The 17148-nt window shown below is 50.2% G+C and overlaps 6 protein-coding genes across 6 annotated transcripts; 4 read left to right on the forward strand and 2 right to left on the reverse strand.

Annotated features, from left to right (window-relative positions):
- The first annotated feature begins 4110 nt into the window (after nt 1–4110).
- Nucleotides 4111–5778, forward strand: BO83DRAFT_415709 (cell wall mannoprotein 1 family protein). Its single transcript, XM_025534656.1, has 2 exons — nt 4111–4471; nt 4530–5778. Exons 1-2 carry the CDS (start codon nt 4360–4362, stop codon nt 5504–5506), a joined length of 1089 nt encoding a protein of 362 aa, XP_025390190.1. The 5' UTR covers nt 4111–4359; the 3' UTR covers nt 5507–5778.
- A 1269-nt stretch (nt 5779–7047) lies between these two features.
- BO83DRAFT_226680 (uncharacterized protein) lies at nt 7048–7875 on the forward strand. Its single transcript, XM_025526861.1, has 3 exons — nt 7048–7414; nt 7477–7560; nt 7628–7875. The coding sequence occupies exons 1-3, from the start codon at nt 7141–7143 to the stop codon at nt 7792–7794; spliced, it is 525 nt and encodes a 174-aa protein (XP_025390191.1). The 5' UTR covers nt 7048–7140; the 3' UTR covers nt 7795–7875.
- Nucleotides 7876–8064: 189 nt separating this feature from the next.
- BO83DRAFT_376812 (amidohydrolase family protein) lies at nt 8065–9594 on the reverse strand. Its single transcript, XM_025530821.1, has one exon. The coding sequence runs from the start codon at nt 9523–9525 to the stop codon at nt 8083–8085; it is 1443 nt and encodes a 480-aa protein (XP_025390192.1). The 5' UTR covers nt 9526–9594; the 3' UTR covers nt 8065–8082.
- A 1394-nt stretch (nt 9595–10988) lies between these two features.
- Nucleotides 10989–12735, forward strand: BO83DRAFT_425271 (SGNH/GDSL hydrolase family protein; the record flags this gene model as incomplete). Its single annotated transcript, XM_025535202.1, has 10 exons — nt 10989–11187; nt 11252–11258; nt 11310–11346; nt 11401–11453; nt 11501–11616; nt 11732–11819; nt 11865–11958; nt 12003–12062; nt 12111–12347; nt 12409–12735. The coding sequence occupies 10 exons, from the start codon at nt 10989–10991 to the stop codon at nt 12733–12735; spliced, it is 1218 nt and encodes a 405-aa protein (XP_025390193.1).
- A 680-nt stretch (nt 12736–13415) lies between these two features.
- BO83DRAFT_376815 (uncharacterized protein) lies at nt 13416–14678 on the reverse strand. Its single transcript, XM_025530822.1, has one exon. It carries the CDS (start codon nt 14669–14671, stop codon nt 13472–13474), a length of 1200 nt encoding a protein of 399 aa, XP_025390194.1. The 5' UTR covers nt 14672–14678; the 3' UTR covers nt 13416–13471.
- Nucleotides 14679–15268: 590 nt separating this feature from the next.
- Nucleotides 15269–17129, forward strand: BO83DRAFT_334247 (putative isoamyl alcohol oxidase; the record flags this gene model as incomplete). Its single annotated transcript, XM_025528369.1, has 2 exons — nt 15269–15735; nt 15800–17129. 2 exons carry the CDS (start codon nt 15269–15271, stop codon nt 17127–17129), a joined length of 1797 nt encoding a protein of 598 aa, XP_025390195.1.
- Between the last annotated feature and the right edge of the window lie 19 nt (nt 17130–17148).

Below are 17148 nucleotides of genomic sequence, written 5' to 3' on the forward strand. Positions count from 1 at the left end.
GCTATGCTCCTGGCTACCCATAGAACGGATCCTTACCTATTCTCTCTCCGCGATGTCTTTTTGACAGGGTCAACACTTTCTGCAGGCTCGGAGGGCACCATCTTGTCCCGTCCCCGTCCCCGTCTCTTATCCTTGCTTTTCTTGGATTTTTTACCGGTCTTATTCTGCGGTGAGGTATTCTCCTGTCCTGCAACACTGTTATTGCCGCCGACGGCAACAGGGCCAGTAGTACGACGTCCTTTGGGAGCTCGTTTTCTTTGCTGGGGTGTAGTAGATGTTTCCTTAGCACCCGCCATTGTGTAGCCGTTTGAGTGAAAGTCTTAGATTAAGGAAGAAGAGTTCAGTTAGGAGGTAGGCGACGATGATATGGCGAGATGGGTGTGAGCGATACAAGGGAGCAGAAGTATGTAGTGGGGTCGATAAACAGCACATGCGGCGCTAAGCCTATTTTGTAAGTTGCTTCGAAAGGGAAGTGCCCGCTTATTACTATAGAGTGAAGAAAGTGTCGGGTGGATAGAAAGAGGTTTCTCAGCACTTTACTTTCAAGTGTACTATGATTTGGTGCATTATTAGTCTTAAATGGTGTTTAATGGTGCTGTCTACAACCTGTGGTATTAGTAGTAAAGTCATTGTAAACCAGTTTATTTGGGTCACCGGTCACTCGGGCGTTACTACTGACTGCGCTGTAATAGTTCAATCTTAAATCACCTAAGAGTCAGGCGTCAAGTACACATTGATGCCCTTTAATCCTTACGATTCACACTAACACAGTAATGCATGACTTGTATATCAACTCCCACTGGTCATTACAAAAATGGCCCAGAATAAAGCATAATCAGACCTTTGTGGTGTCTCCACTGATACACAAAGCAATGTGATGCGCAGGCACAGAAGCTGAAATCTTGTATACGTGAATTTTACTACCTGGTATCGCAATTATTATCTCACAGAATTCGAACTGCGACCCTCAAGCTTAGTAGTGGTAATTGTGTAGCACCCATAGAAGTTGGTGGTTGTATTGTTCTTAATACGTTTGAAGCTGATAAATCACCATAACAGTTATATGGCATAAACTACTAAACCCGGCGACTTACAACTTACTCTAACTCGCTTACTTGGTGAGTTACTAGCACCCTTTGGTCATATACAAACTATACCGCATGCCAACAACCTGTTGTAGCTTTCATCACGTGAACTTCATAGAGTGCACCGCCGTTGGGAAACTCTGTCGGAGCGTTTCAGCAGGTGGTGTATGTGTCTCCCACCTCTCCGTCCAGTGATTTGTACAACCATACCCGAAAGAAAGGGTTGGAATGGCAATCCGGTGTGGGAAGTAATGCCGACATTGACACCTGCAGAGGTGTAGCACCTGCGGTGATCCCCATTCCTTGTGTGGGCAGGCAGCAACAAGTTGCCGATGAGTTTCTTCCTTCATCTCTGATCACCAGTGGGCAACAGTAAAGGGTCGAATGTTTACTTGGAGGTGCACTGTTTCAAAGCTGACTATATATGCAGAGAGAACTCACTTTATTGCTGTGTCAGAACCATATTAGTATTGGGATGAGAGAGGAGGGAGGAAAACCAGGCTATCAACGTGTCGATAGTAACGCAAGAACGAGACGCAAAGAATGTTCATAGAGAAGACCAAAGCCTCTTTCATATGCATTTTTCTGAAGGATGCAATCTCCCAAGCGTGCACAGCGGTGGAGAGGAATTTGGATAGTATATAGCCTTCTAACAGCTATCCGGGATGAATCGATCGCAATGTGTCTCATTGGTCGTCTAAATATAGGGAATTGAAAACATGTTTATATGAAACGTGAAGAAGAAACATCGCGAAAAAGTCAATTTCGATGTTTAAGATCGAGGAATGTGGACAAACAACTTTGAAGTAAGATGAAAACGCCTAGCAAGCAGAGAAAACCGTCAAATGAGTCTGTAGTTTCCGGGCAATCTACTACCGGTTTCAAGATGACGATCGTCAGGTTCAGAACCAGAAATCTCTCAACCACATACTGCGCCATCCAATATAAGCAGGTAGGATCACCACGGGAAAGTCAAACCACAAGAGGCTCTGCCATCAGAAATAGAAAGCATACAGATACTTGGATGAATGTAGCCTATTCGCTTCCAAGTTTTCGAACTGAGCGATCGATTTTAAGTTTTCCATCCAACTGAAGTCAAACGGTAACTCAATCCTGCTTATGGTGCGGGAGCCCACTTTTTGAGAACAATCTGCCAACAAGTGGAAATTGCCCTTTTGCGGGCATGATCATCTCTTATGAGACGCTGGATGCCACAACTATTATGAATGAAAGCGTCTTCTGAGTGAAAGACCTAACAAAATTGCTGGGCGTTGAGGGCTTTTGAGAGCAGATGGCAGATCATGTACCGTGCTTGTCTCTTGCCTTATACTACTACATTATGGTTAATGCAGCGTGGTTATGCGAATCATGTAGCATTGGCCAGCATTGCGTGACAGCCAACACATCTGATGAATCGCTCCCTTGCGGGAAAACGAATGCTGCTGTATCCTGCGATCGGCCGTCTGCGAGCCACTTTGCAGGGATGCAGACTTTATTTTCCCTTGATGCTTGTCCACCAGAAATTAATGTGTTGAGAAATAAATTTGTTCTAAACGATTACAGTATTGTTAACATACGAACTGAGAGACATTAAATCAAGCTGACCGTAACCTGGACTTGGAATGCTACTTTGTGCAACCATCATCGATAAGAGCGCCGATCGTACCTGATGTCAGCCATTCAAGTTCCCCCGGGTGAGACATTGCCATCATCATAAGACAGATTCCTTACGCCGGACTGTCCCAGATCCTTAATGGCACTTTTGAGAGACGGAATTGCACCCAAACTACCAAGGCTATCTCCTGGCGTCTCAGATCTCGTGCTACATGCCAGTGAGCGGAGCCTCGGATCCAAATCTCTCAAGCTGGCGCGAAATAAAAGTGTTTGTCAACGACTTTGGTCACAGGTCAATGCTAGGTGGTGAGCGAGATCCGAGGGAGCAGTAGTAGCTAAGCCAAGTACTTTGCCACTGTGTTCCCGGAAGGGGAACGGGCAGATGCGATGTCGTCTTATTGGACAGATGTGCCGCACAGGGATGGATCTATGCCCAAGCTCTTCTTGTTCACATCGTGATTTCGAGGCCAGAAGATCGGGTTGCATTTGGGCCGGATTCAGCGAAAGTAGAAACCGAATGAGCTTCCATTGTGCGGGCATAATGTCCGGCACAGTTCCTGTTATAGTTATGACAGTCATTGGGAGGCGCAATCTAAGCAATGGAGTAGGACACTGTCTAGGAATTGACCCATCTACCAGCATTAGCCGGGGAGCTCAGCATATGCCAGGCATTGGGGCCGACTAGCCAGCTCAGCTCAGTAGAGAATGCGCCACTAGTCTCGAGGTTTTTCTGGTGTAACCGACAATCATCTATATTAGGCAAAGTCCAGTTGCAGTCCACTCATCATCCACTACTTGAATTGCCACGGAGTTAGTCCCGAGTGTCAATAGGGAGAAAAGGGATATCAACAAACGTCTCAGCTGTTACCTGAAATTGGTACTGTTGTGCAAGATTCCTGTGTAAGATTGAAGCAGTTCCTGACTTGAGGAGAAAGTAATATCTAGGCGTCACATCAATTGGTCTAGATGACCCATGGCCGGTAGAACGAGGGTTGATGATTGCGGACGTACTGCCGCAATGTGTTGAGGTGAAGAAGATCGCCCAACGAGAGGACTCGAAATTGAGACTAGGCGGTGCGGGGTAGGGGAGGGTGGGCCTCCGCTTAGCGTCCGGAGGGTAGCACTCGGTTGACCGTTTAGTGGCCTCTCCAACAGTTCCTCTTCGCTAACTTCCACTAGGCCTCCATTGTCTCACTTCCTCCCCCGCGGACCCTGAACTTCCGACGCGCTATCCTGCTCTTCTCCCTGTACACTTGGCGACCTGCATTAGCTAGCATCCACTCACGAACAAATGAGAATCCGGGGGCGGGCCGGGTGTAGAGCCCATCGTGGCGCCACCACGCTCTGGTTCTCCTACCAGCGAAGTCAAATTGATTGCTTCTCGCGATGATTACTTTGTTGCGCTGGTCAGGTGCTAGGTACTAGTTTCTCTCCGATTCTATCTACTGCTATTGCTGCATTGCAACCGAACGTGCCAGCAATGACAATGATGGGGTCCAGATGTGCCAGGAAACCAGGGACTGGGAACCCTCATGAAGGTTCCGGCCACGCTCAAAGAGGAAAATGAGCGTCGGCCCTGCAATCAAACGCATTGGCCCAGAACAATCATTACGGTGACGATCACCAAAGCACTTTTCAGGAACGAGCCAATTCTTGTATCATGGACCAGGCTCGACGTCTCGGTTCGAGCACGCTAATTAGGTCGACCCCAGGAATTGCAGGGAAGTCTTCCCCTGGCCCACATTTTCGCCTCGGCCGCAGTTCCCTCCCATGTGAGTTCTAACCTGTCCATGGTGTATATAAAGAGGCTTACCCACGGCCATTGAGTAGATGTACAGCAGAGCCAATCTCAGCCTCAAGCACTCGTTCAGATCTCCAGCTTTGTTTATAATAACATATTAACTACTCTTAATATCTATTCAACTACCGTCGTTAATACTGTCAAGATGAAGTTCTCCGCTGCCTTGTTCACTCTGTTGGCCACCAGTGTCATGGCCAACCCCACCAAGGTTGCTCGCGAGCCTACCCTCGTCGAGCGTGACGCTGCTTCCATCACGAGCGTCCTTTCCGACATTAACACCCAAGTTCAGTCTCTTGACTCGGCCATCAACTCTTACTCTGGAGGCGACCCCTCCAAAGTCGAGTCCGCCTCTTCCTCCTTGGTTTCGGAGATTAACTCTGGTGTCTCTACTGTCAACGGAGGATCTGAGCTCAGCGCCACCGATGCTCTCACCATCACTGGCCCCGTTCAGGACCTCACCAAGGAGGTGCAGACCACCATTGATGATCTGATTTCGAAGAAATCCGACTTCGTGTCCGCTGGGGCTGGTGCCACTGTCTACGCTCAACTGCAGAAGCAGTACACTGCTTCCAAGAACCTGGCCGATGCCATCACCTCCAAGGTCCCGTCCTCTCTGTCTAGCATCGCTAGCTCCTTGTCTTCCGGTATCACCGACGCCATTCAGAAGGGTGTCGATGCCTACAAGGACGTGGCCACCTCGTCCGCCTCGTCTGCTAGCTCCACCTCCGAGGCCTCCAGTGCTACCTCCGCTGCCTCTGCTACCGATGCCACTACTGCTGCCACCACTGCTGCCTCCACCACTGAGAGCGCTGCTGCTTCCACCAGCTCCAGCCCCGTCATCCCTAGCTCTCCCTCCTCTGCTTCTGCCTCCTCCACTCCCAGCGGCTCTGCCTCTGCCTCCGCCTCTGCCTCTCCTTCCCTCTACACCGGTGCTGCCAGCGTGGAGCGCTTCAGCTACACTCTCGGTGGTGCTGCTGTTGCTGCTGCCATTGCCATCGCTGTCTAAGTGGGACACAACGATGGACAGCGTGAGCCCTGCGACGAATAACAAGGTGAAATGGTCAAGGTCCACAACACTCCTCCCTTTACTGCTTCAATAAAGGCAATGGACTTGCCGAATGTATATCTTACTACTGCCTCATGAGGCTTAGAACCTGTAACAACTTCGAGGCTTGAATATTTCTGTTATTTTGTTTCTTGTCATCTGTTGTTATAGCTATAATACAGTGGATTCTGGCGACGCTTGTGTCTAAAAGCAGTAATATAATTACAGAGTAGCATGACGGGTCCGGTCTCTCCTCTACTACCCTGATAATTCTGAGAATATTCCGAATATCCCTCACCCACTGTACTGTCACAAGCTGGCATATTGGTATGTGACCCTTCAAGGCATCCGAATCAGAAAGCCGGTCAACGCATCCATTTGCCCTTGCAGGATCACATGTAATACTACTGGTCAGCCGTAGCTACTCCCTAGCCGCGATCTAATGCAGGAGACCAGAAAAGTCCCGCAATGCAGGCTACCTATTCGCAACTCATTCCCGTTATGGGCAATTCTACTGCATTGTAACAGTACTTGAAAAACTTAATTTCCGGGGGTAGTAGCTAACCCTTGGTAGGGTCAACTAGCTGAAGACATCATGCACGCACCTATACTATTACGTTATGTCAAAGTCCACTCCGTGCAACAAGGGCCGATTTGTAATTTGCGTGTAGACGCATGGCAACAATGATAGGTGTGACGGGGGAAAGCCCCCTTGGCGTATGATGACAGCCGACTTCATGATAACATGTTGTGTGGTCTTTCTGGTTTCTATCAACAAGTGACAGCTATGTGATGAGACTGCTTGGTCACAGTTGAACTGATGATCTTGGATGTCACGCCAGATTCCTCTTTTAAGTTCTTAGGCCCGTGCAAATATATAATATATAGCATATATATATTCGCCTACAACTCTGACCTCAAAAAGTGCTGATAACTTATCAATTCCTCATGTCATTTTGATGCTCCAGCTCAACAAAATGTTATTCATCGTCCAAGGCTGTCATAAATAATTTTAAAAAAATATCCCAAGGATAGTCCAATATCACGCAGAAGCTTCGGTAAGGCATTGCAGAGAGGTGTAGCTATGATGGCTCTAAACTCGGCACGCCATAGCCCATCATACCGAATTCAGCTTAGACGTTCCGCAATATCCGTCGGCCCCCCACCAGACTTCTTTCGGTTAGCAAGTCCGCTTGGATGCCCAGATACCACCCACTCACATTGGCCTTTTGATGTCGGAGTCCGCACGGAGTGAGGCACACCAACAGTATCGTTGGCCACTAATCAGTCTAATGGAAGCGCTCTCCTTTTCCCCACTTCAGTCCATTCGATATCGAGACGAATTTGGCAGAAGCAAAATGCGCCAGGATTTATCCACACTAAACATGATCCGACCACCGACTGGCTAACCAAAAAGACGGCGCTTAGCAGAGCGTGACCATGGCTCGAGAGAAGGAGAGGCGCTTATCTTTAACCACACGGCCCCGTGATAAGGCTAGCGGTTATATAACCTGAGAACAACCTCGATTTCAGGCAGCAACATCACACCACAAGTTCTCCTCCTCTCCTTCCGCGTTCTCCCTTAATCGAACATCATGGCTCGAAAATTCCCCGTCGACTCTGCTGGCCCGGATATTGTCCGCGACTACATCATTACCACCCTAATCAGAAAGCATGAAGCGACGCCAGAATACGCAGAGAAACTGGCAACCTCCTGGCAATTAGGCCGGGTCCGGGAGCTCCGCTCCGCAACGCTGAAGCATCTGCAAGACGACTTTGGAAATGACGTCGGCTTGTGTATTTATCGCTCCATTCGAGAGGATATGCTCGAAGACTGGCAGGAAACGACTGCAGCAGCTGTCACCATCTGTACGTTGCGCCTCGCTCACCCATAACCGTGGTCGTCATGGACACTAACAGTGTTTCGTCAGGGACTGTGTCCACCGCGACGATGATCCATCTTGTGGTTGTCGGGTTGTTTATCCTACCCGAATTGGGACTCATGCAACCTTGTGGTATGTTTTCTTTCCGATCCAACGTTTTTATACGGTCTACATCGCTGACTGTCATCTCTGCTCGTAGAACGTATCCGCGTGGCAAAGTCGCCTGCGTCGTGGCTGTTGTTTGGATTCGCCTGGCTCAACTATCACTATCAGAGACAGGACATTGAAGAGCCGGGTCATATATCAGTCGCAGGTCCTGTAGGGCTTTTGAGCATAAGCGTGGGCCTGTATTTGTTTTCAATGTAGAGTACATACCTTCCAGTTTTCTTTTTATAATTTTTTAAGACCGCTTGAAGTATGTTGAGGCACTCAGGAGGGGTTATAGTTGATTAAATATGCTATGGCGCGCATTATCTTTTTGGAGAGCAATGTATAGCATCGGTGTCACACACATTCAGCCACCAGCATCTAGTATAAGGAGCTAAAGAGTAAGATTGCATAAATCTGAGGTAAGTCGCTACAGCGACTAAGTGGCTGGTAAGTTTGTGCTTCATAGTGAGATAATGTGGAATGCCCATTGAATCGTATAATAAACTACAGAAAAGGATTTCGTGCATCTTCCCCCCACGGACCAATCCCAGGGCCTTTGAACAGTTTACCTCCCTTCCAGACGTGGGTAATCACCCTTGGTTCTTGGAAGACTTTGATATCCTCCAATGGATTCTCCTCCAACGCAATCACATCTGCCTCGTACCCCTCACGAAGCTGACCCGTCAACGGTGCCTGTGGTCCAACCGACAAGGGAGCGTTTGCAGTTGCGGCTTTGATGGCCTCCAACGGTGTCATGCCTCCTCTTTCAACGGCAAACTGCAACTCCAGCGCGGTAGGTCCACCAGGAGCGGTATCAGTTCCCAAGGCAATAGTAACACCCGCCTTGATAGCCCCCTGATAAGCTTTCAAATGCGAATCAGCAAGCGCCTGTAACTTGGCCCACGACTCCTTCACCAACCCCTCTCCATTGCTAGCGAGAAATATTTCAATAACTGAGCGCGTCGCCACATAAAGAATTCCCTTTTCTTTCATAAGCTCCCACACTTCCTCGTCAGCATAAGACACATGCTCCAGACTCTTGCAACCTGCTTTGATAGCAGCCATGATTCCCGCCTTGCCGTGTACATGTGCAGAAACGATCCGGTTCTGTCGAGCAGCCTCTTCCACCATCACCTTGAGTTCCTCTGGAGAGAATTGTGCAAAGTTGGGATTGTCGTCTCGCGACATGACACCCCCTGAAGCCATAACTTTGATAACCTTTGCACCGCGACGGAGTTGCAACCGCACTGCTCGTCGGACTTCCTCCACGCCATCGGCGATACATAGCTGTCCTGCTCCCCAGTATCCAGGCCGAGGGTTCGTGACTCCATAATTTCCCAGGACCTCACCTGCGGGAAGAGCGAAAATATCGCCGTGTCCAGCCGTTTGACTAAGAGCAGCGCCGGACGAGTACACATTTGGCCCAACGATCGTGCCGTCATCAATTGCCTTCGCGACCTCGCACCCATATCCGGCCAGGTCGCGGTAGGACGTATACCCATTCTGCAATCCTTCCCAGCAACCACGGGCTAGTCGAGCTCCTGATGATGCTGGATGGGTGGCCAGACCAGAAGTATAATCGTTGTAATAGTCGTCATCACCGCCAAAATGCATGTGGCAATCCCACAATCCGGGCATCAGCACAGGGACACGGTGAGTAGACTGCGTGGACCGGAGGTATTTCTTAGGAATATCGGATTCGGGCCCAACGAACGCGATGATTTTATCGCTGATGACTAGAGCGGCATTGCGCAGAGGTTCTCCGTCACCAGGAATTAACAAGCCGGCATATATTATAGTGACCTTGGCTTCATCTGTTGATGCAACAACGAGTGGTCTGCGATGGATATTCATCGAAACAGAATTAGGACGGACACAATATGTTGCGCCAAGTGGCGACATGGGCGATTGTGCCATAGGAGTAGTTGGAACAATTCGGCGAACCATGATGAATCGACTCGGGTGTCCGAAAACCAACACAGGGAAACCGGGGAAACTACCAAATAATTACCCCAGAGGTGTCGGGGAAAATGGTCTGTCAGCAAATGCTTGTCTCGTATCGGAGTCCGTCGGGGCTATCCCAATCCTCCCTCGGCTATCGTTATCAGTCGATAGTATGTGAGATTTTAGCCGGTAAGCTAGACCGTCTCGGGTGTCAAGGCTTAAGCCATACTATCCCACCTGAGACGAGGAAGGTCTGGATCCTTTTTCTCACTCCTATGCAGAACCGAGTATGATTAGCGCCGATTTGCCATCATGCGCTTACGGTGCTAAGTAGCTTACTCATAACGTTCCCTGCTTGGCGATAGCGTGAATCAGTTGATGAGGCTTATATTGATGTGGAAACAGCCGCAGGTGTAGGCGCTCGACCATCAACTGCGAGGCCTTTCTACCACGTCCTTGGTGCAATTACAAATGCTGCCTTGCTTGGACCGTATCCTGTCTGTCAGACTGATAATATCGGATGTTCAGATGCATGTCGACCCCATCACAGTCTGCGCATGATAAAGGAGCGTAAGCCAACATACAGATTCACTATAACAAACACTGACCATTTTACTAATAGAATCGGTGTCGCCTGTGATGCAGCTATGCATACAGGGAATCTACGAGAGGAAGCCACTACCCTTATGGTAGATATGACCGTGACCACGCAGAAGTTTCTCGACCATTTCTCTTCCGGACAAGCTAGAACTGTGAGTAAATGTACGTAATCATTGAGGAATGGCAGTTTTAGGACTGAGGCTGAGCATTTCCTCGCGAGATCATCAAGCACAATCTTCTTTGAACATCTGCACCCTGGCAGTTTTGTCCCAAGGCTTAGGGGGTTGTCGTCGCAAAGTATGTGATTGAGGTGCAGTTTCAGTGACATCAACCACAATTCCGTCGCGTCTGACGCGACAAGGAAAATGGAAAATCATCGTTGTTTATTTGGTCCCAGGAAATGATTCCCGCCGTTCCATTGTTTTGGGCTCAGCCTACCTTCCGCCCCGGCCCCCAACTTTATTTGTCTCAGTCCTAATGCGGACCTCGCGGATGGGAATGCGATCATGAAGTCTCGAGAGATTTCACGGCTTCCAAGGACCAAGTCACCCTGCATAAAACCTTATAATTTAACTCGCAGAGCCATCCAATCTGAGTGAACTTGCAGAAACAGATCCCTGGCAAGCTTTTGGCGCCACGAACGGATCGATCGATCTCACTCTCCTGATCGACGAGGAACGGTGGATCCGAAGCCGATCATTGCTGTCCTCGTAAGTTTTATTGTCCTGTGGGAGCACACTATGCTAAATAGCAAAAGCAAAACCTATGCAGGGAAATTGTCATTTCCCACCGCGTACTTAAGAACGGAGCAGCCCCTCTTCCCGGCACACTCGCGCGTCACACAACCTGAACGGTCCAATCGAAAGATGCGGCTCTCTCCAATCTACGTACTATCATGGGCTCTCCAGGCCTCGGCTACCATTTTGCAGAATGGCCAGGTCCGAGAAGATCCCTACCCTGGCCAGGCTAAGGCTATTTCGTTGGATGATGGCTCTTGGCGGACTTATCAACCGGACGCGTCGGAGATTGCATATAAGGGGAGGTGGGATAGTGAATATGTGTCTTGTGAGCCTCACTTGCTCATTACATCATTCGGGTCGTGTATGTTGCTAACTGACTGGTTCTTCAGGGTGGTCGTATGTCTCATTCGGTTTCCCGGGGCGATGACGTCGGACTAACAGGTACAGACTTCCGGGTATCAAGCTTGGGTTTACGGGCGAGCAGGTATTATAGCGTTGGTCATGAGATACTGGAACGCTTTCAACTGACATGGCATAGCTTGCTGTAAGCTTCGGTCCGCAGACGAGTGAAGGGGTCCTTTTGGCCTATCGGTAGGGGTCCACGTAAGGAAATTGGCTTCTCCTGCTGACTTTTATAGGATTGACGGTTTGGATTGGCAATTCTCCAATGTGACTGCGAACTCAACATATCAATTTGCCGGGTCGTGGACCCCTGGGTTGGATTTGGCCAAGAACAACACATTTGAGATGAGAGGTCAGTGCATTTCTTCATCATTGAAACTCATGCTGACGATTGTCTAGTTACGAACTGGGGCTACGGATAAGTTCATCGATCCATCATGGAGAAGCGGAACTGACCTTTCGCACAGTTCAATTGGCCGGTGTCTCGGTCGCTTCGGATTCACAGCTTGTTACAGTTCCTCAATACAGCAAGACTGTGGAGATCATCGGTGATTCGTACGTTCCTTTCTCCCACCGTTACTTCACAGCTAACAGCTTTAGCTTCGCATCGGGACAATATGGCACCTACGAAGGACTTTCCTCATGGGCATACAACTACGCCGCTGGGCTAGGCGACGTCGAATACTCGATCACCGTATGTTCCCGCTGCACGTTGCATTCGCCATCTAACCATAACAGGCGTATCCCGGTATCTGCTTGACGGATGAACAATGCTACGCGGACAAGGCGCGCGGCATGGTTAGTTTTCCTCTATATCACACAGAGACAAGCCTCTAACTCAATCAGACACATCAATGGTTCTACGCCTCCGATGCAGGCGTGCGTGCGAACGCGACCTACGGAAACCAGCCCGAGAAGTGGGATTTCAGTGCCCATCGCGCGGCAGATCTAGTCATCATTGACCTGGGCACAAACGACCACCGCGCCGTAAACGACATCCCCGGTTCGATCTTCTACGACAGCTACGTCGAGCTCGTGACCAGCGTGCACGAAACATGGCCAAACGCACAGATCGTTATCATGGTATGCACACCCTCTTCCCCTACCCCAAGCCGAGAAAAGCACCCGCTGACAACCCCTCCAGTCCCTCTGGGGCAACTTCACCCGCTCAGGGGACACCTACGTGCAATCCCCCTTCTACGTCTCCGAGATCCAGCGCGTGGCCGAGCATTTCCAAGACGACGGATTCGTCTATTACTTCGACACGAAGGGCGTCCTGCAGCACAACGACATCGACCCGCAAGAGCACCCAACCGACGTCGGTCACATCAAAGTGGCCAGCCACCTGATGCAATGGACGAAGCTCAAATTGGGGTGGGAGTTCGGAGCCACAGGTCCGGAAGTCCAGCATGACACGCTGTACTGGAACAACGAGGATAGTTATCGGCGATCGTTCGATGGCAGTTACTGATGATCTACATTATCCATCATATACCTAATAATACACAGATAGATAGATAAATAGAGAGATATTACAAGAAATGTAGGACAGCGACTACATGCTGAGACACAGCAAAGGGAGAGAACCCCTCGCTCTAGGTTTGCAACAACATGAAGTTGAACCGCAGATCCACTTGTTATCGGTATTAAGAGGCATACAGCAAACGACACTCGCTCAAGGATGATTAGGGCCTCAGAGGAAACTTGTCGTGGCTGGGGTTTAATACCACTTCTTTGGTTTGCTTTTCATGGTGATAACACGCTTCGTGCGACACGTTAGGCAGGAAGATGATAACCCAGATATAGCTATATAGTTTTTATCAGTTGTCGTCGATGTTGAATTGTCGAGGTTGACGTCCGCATAACATTATAGCAGACGCAACACGCAGCGAAGCGACGATGATGAGAAGATAAGTAAAGGGAAGGGAGGATGATGGGAGGGGGGGCAGACGGGACGGGAGGATTTATATCTAACCGCTTGTGGGTGCGCTAAACTGCTTTGGGTTGGTGTCGGTTGTAACCGAGGAATGGGCTTGGCAGGAGAGGGGAGGGGGTTGTGTGGTTGGTTGGTTGGGATTGTCGATGGAGAGGTGCAACGTAGGGTAGTACGGAGGACGTAGTAGTTAGTAGGTTATGATTGAGCGTTTATTCGCAGAGTATGTATAGTGTCTATATCCAGACTACAGTCATTGTAAATTTGTACAAAGTTATACCAATTTCGAACCCTCCACAGCCCTGGCATACCGATCGCATGTCGCTGAGAAGAACATATTCCCTGCCACAGCGATAATCATTGCTCGCGCGTGTTTCAATTGCGTCTCGGTAATATTCGTACTACCGGTTGTGATGAGTCGAGTATACTCTTCGTCCATCTGCCTCTCCAAGTCACGTAGCATGATCCGGACCATCATCTTGGCAGAAGAGTCAGAACCCCCCATGAGATCCTGCACGACTTGCACTGCATTGAGACCCGTATCTCCGCTAGCTACTTCCTTGGCATACGAGTACAGGTCGTTCGTAAGGAGCAGATGTTTCGCACAGAGGGACTTGAGATAGCCGATACTCTGAACATCCGTCAACGAAGAAGAACGAGAATCAGCGATAGAGAACTCCACGCAGCGGAGAGTAAGCGTGGCTCCGAAATCTTCTAACCCATGGGCGATATACTCATTCAGAGAGCTGAAACGTGTTGGTCCTTGCTGGTGGTTTCGAGATGTAGAGCCCCATGATAGGATATCTTCGATGAGAATAGCCCCATTGACGGGATTTGCTGCGAGGACTTCCTCTGAGATGACGTTGAATGCTTTGTGGGATGGTTTGCTGCTCTTTTCTGTAGGGATCAAGACCACATCATTGTTGAGATTCCCCGCATCGACGGCATCGTCATGCAAAAAGGCTAGAACCAACGTCCTGGAGAAGAGCTTGATTCTAGCTAGATCACATAAGGGGAAGAGGTGAATTGCGTAGGACACCGCTCCTTCTGTCACTGCAGTGATGTATTTCTCTCCCTTGGGGTTGTTGTTGGGTGGGAAGAGGGTCTGTAATAAGTCTTTTGTTGCGGCTTCTGCTTCGCGCCAGTATTTGGACTGCAGAGCGCAGGGGAGTGAGGTTGGCCAGGGGACTTTCAGATTTTGTGGGTTGAGGGAGATGGCATGTTGGTATTCTGCATCTTGGGCGAGGTTTGGTGGGCGTAGAAATGAGAATGCTGGGGACGTTGAACTTGACTGAGATTCTAGAGTGGCTGGATCAAATGCGTAAGAGATGGGACGCGGATAGTAGATTGGGGTGGAGTCGCCCAGTCGCGGTCTTTGGGTGAATCTGCGACATTGTGGCGTGTTGAGTGTAGGTATCCATGATAGGAAGCCTAATCTCTGTACCCGGGAATGGCGCAGGAATGTCCGACTCATGCAGAACCTGGACATGGTTGATGCCTGTTGGTGTTCAGGGATGTTGCAGGGGGATCGGCGGGCGGCACGCGTGAAACCGCGAGGCACTTGCTAATTGCTATTCCTCACAACCGGCAGTCAACGGAACGTATCCGTATCCTGAAGCATACTGCGTCGGGTCATTTTAGAATTCTTTATTGGAGGAAACCTCCACCCATTGTAAGAGTCGATGTGCGAGTGTTATGATTTCTCCAGTTATCCAAGTTTTCACATCGTCACCCAACCGGCAACAAGCAAAGAGCAGACCATGAGGACATTGCCTCCCAAATTTACATCAACCTGGTACAGCAGTTGGCTAGGAACCCGTTCAAAATAGAATATTTGTGGGGTTTGATGGAGTGTCCCTGGATGTTGCAGGGATTGTCTCCACTAACAGCAGATCGCTACGTATTCGTATTTGATTTCCTATAAAGGATATCCACGGCCCAAGGTACCATCCCCGAGCATCACAACAGCATGGAGAGTCAGTCGTATTCGCGTTCTATAACAGAATATATAAGACCTTGGACTCGTCCATATGTTCAAAAATGAATCAACCACCTCCCAACCATCATGACGATGATGCTTCCAAAGCTCCTGTCACTCATCGCCCTCCCAGCATTGGCTGCGGCCAACTGCAAAACCACCCCCGGTGATGCAGCTTGGCCTTCAGTCGATGAGTGGTCGGCTTTGAACCAATCTATTGGCGGGTCTCTTATTAGAACTGCCCCTGCTGCCTCTTCCTGCTATGCAGGAAACCCGCTGAGCTCGTCGTACAACTGCTCCTCGGTGAAAGATCACTGGTCCTACGCAGCCTACCATGCCGCATGGCCGGAAAGCAACGACTACTCCATCTACAACAACAACTCCTGCGTACCCCCAGGTGCTGCTGGATACACCAAAGACAAGGGCTGCAGTATCGGCGGCATGCCCCAATACATCGTCAACGCCACCACCGAAGAGCAGGTCGCAACGGCCATGTCATGGGCATCGCAGAGGGACATTCGCATCGTTGTGAAATCTACAGGCCACGATCTTAACGGCCGGTACGTATACCCTCATCACACCATCCCCTCAATGATATCAGCTCAGCTAACCTCCCCCCTCAAGATCAACCGGTGCCTACTCCCTCTCAATCTGGACCCACAACTTCAAGCACATCCACCACAACCCAACCTGGCATCTCCCCGGCACCAACAAAACCGCAGACGTGCTAATCTGCGGCGGCGGCAACAACTGGGGCACTGTCTATACCACAGCCGTAATCCAACACAACCGAACAGTCGTCGGCGGCGAAGATGCCACAGTAGGCCTAGGCGGCCTGATCCAGAACGGAGGCCACGGGCTCCTATCCAGCCACTACGGCCTCGCCTCCGACAACGTCTACCAAGTCACAGTCATCACCCCGGAGGGCCATATCCTCACCGCAAACGACGCCCAAAACCAAGACATCTTCTGGGCCATCCGCGGCGCCGGAGGCGGCCAATTCGGCGTAGTGACCGAATTCGTCCTCCAAACGCATCCAATCCTAGAGAACGTCGTGACTGGCGGTTTGACATTCTACGCATCCAACAAGTCCAACGCCTCGGAGCTAGCATCCTGGACCGCCTTCGCCGAAACAGCATCCCAGATCCCATATCTCATGGACTCCGGCATCACAGGAACCATCATGGCCGCGACCGGCAAATCAGGAAGTACCTTCACTGGCCTCGACGAAGTCCTCGCCGGTCCAGCTGTAATCATCAACCTAATTGCCTACAACACCACCGTCCAAGCCATGAACACCACTCTCCACAAACTCTCCGCCCAACTCACCAACAACACAACCCAAATAACCATCAAACTCACACCACCAACCGCCCAACCCTACTGGTCCTACATCAAACCCAACTTCCTCGCCAGCCAATCCGCCGGCGCATCCAGCCTCTTCACAAGCCGCCTCTTGGGCAAATCCGAGCTATCATCCCTCCCCCAGTCGGATCTCATCTACTACTTGCAACAAATCTCCGCCTCGCAATCCGGCTCCGGCTCCCTCCTCATCTTCGGCCTCCAGGGCGGCCGCGGCACCGCTAACGTTCCCGAACAACGCCGCGGGAGCGTCCTTCCGTCGTGGCGCAGCGCATACGCACACGTCATGGCATATGGCGGCTCCGTGAGCGCAACAGGTGACCCTGCGGCGTCGTTGGCTGAGGCGGCGGAGTGGTATGAGAGTGTGCTGGAGCCGGTGTGGAGGAACTGGGCGCCGAATATGGGCGCTTATATGAATGAGGGCAATCCGTTTAGTAGTACCTGGAAGAGGGACTTCTATGGAGATGGGTATGAGAGTTTGGTGGAGATTAAGAGGAGGTATGATCCGAAGGGAAGTCTTTGGGTGTATTCTGGGGTGGGGAGTGATGAGTGGGAGTTTGATTTGAGGAGTGGGTTACTTTGTAGGGTGTAGATGGGGAAACATTTGTCTA

The sequence above is a fragment of the Aspergillus eucalypticola genome, assembly GCF_003184535.1.
Source record: "Aspergillus eucalypticola CBS 122712 chromosome Unknown BO83scaffold_7, whole genome shotgun sequence".
Lineage (NCBI taxonomy): Eukaryota > Fungi > Ascomycota > Eurotiomycetes > Eurotiales > Aspergillaceae > Aspergillus > Aspergillus eucalypticola.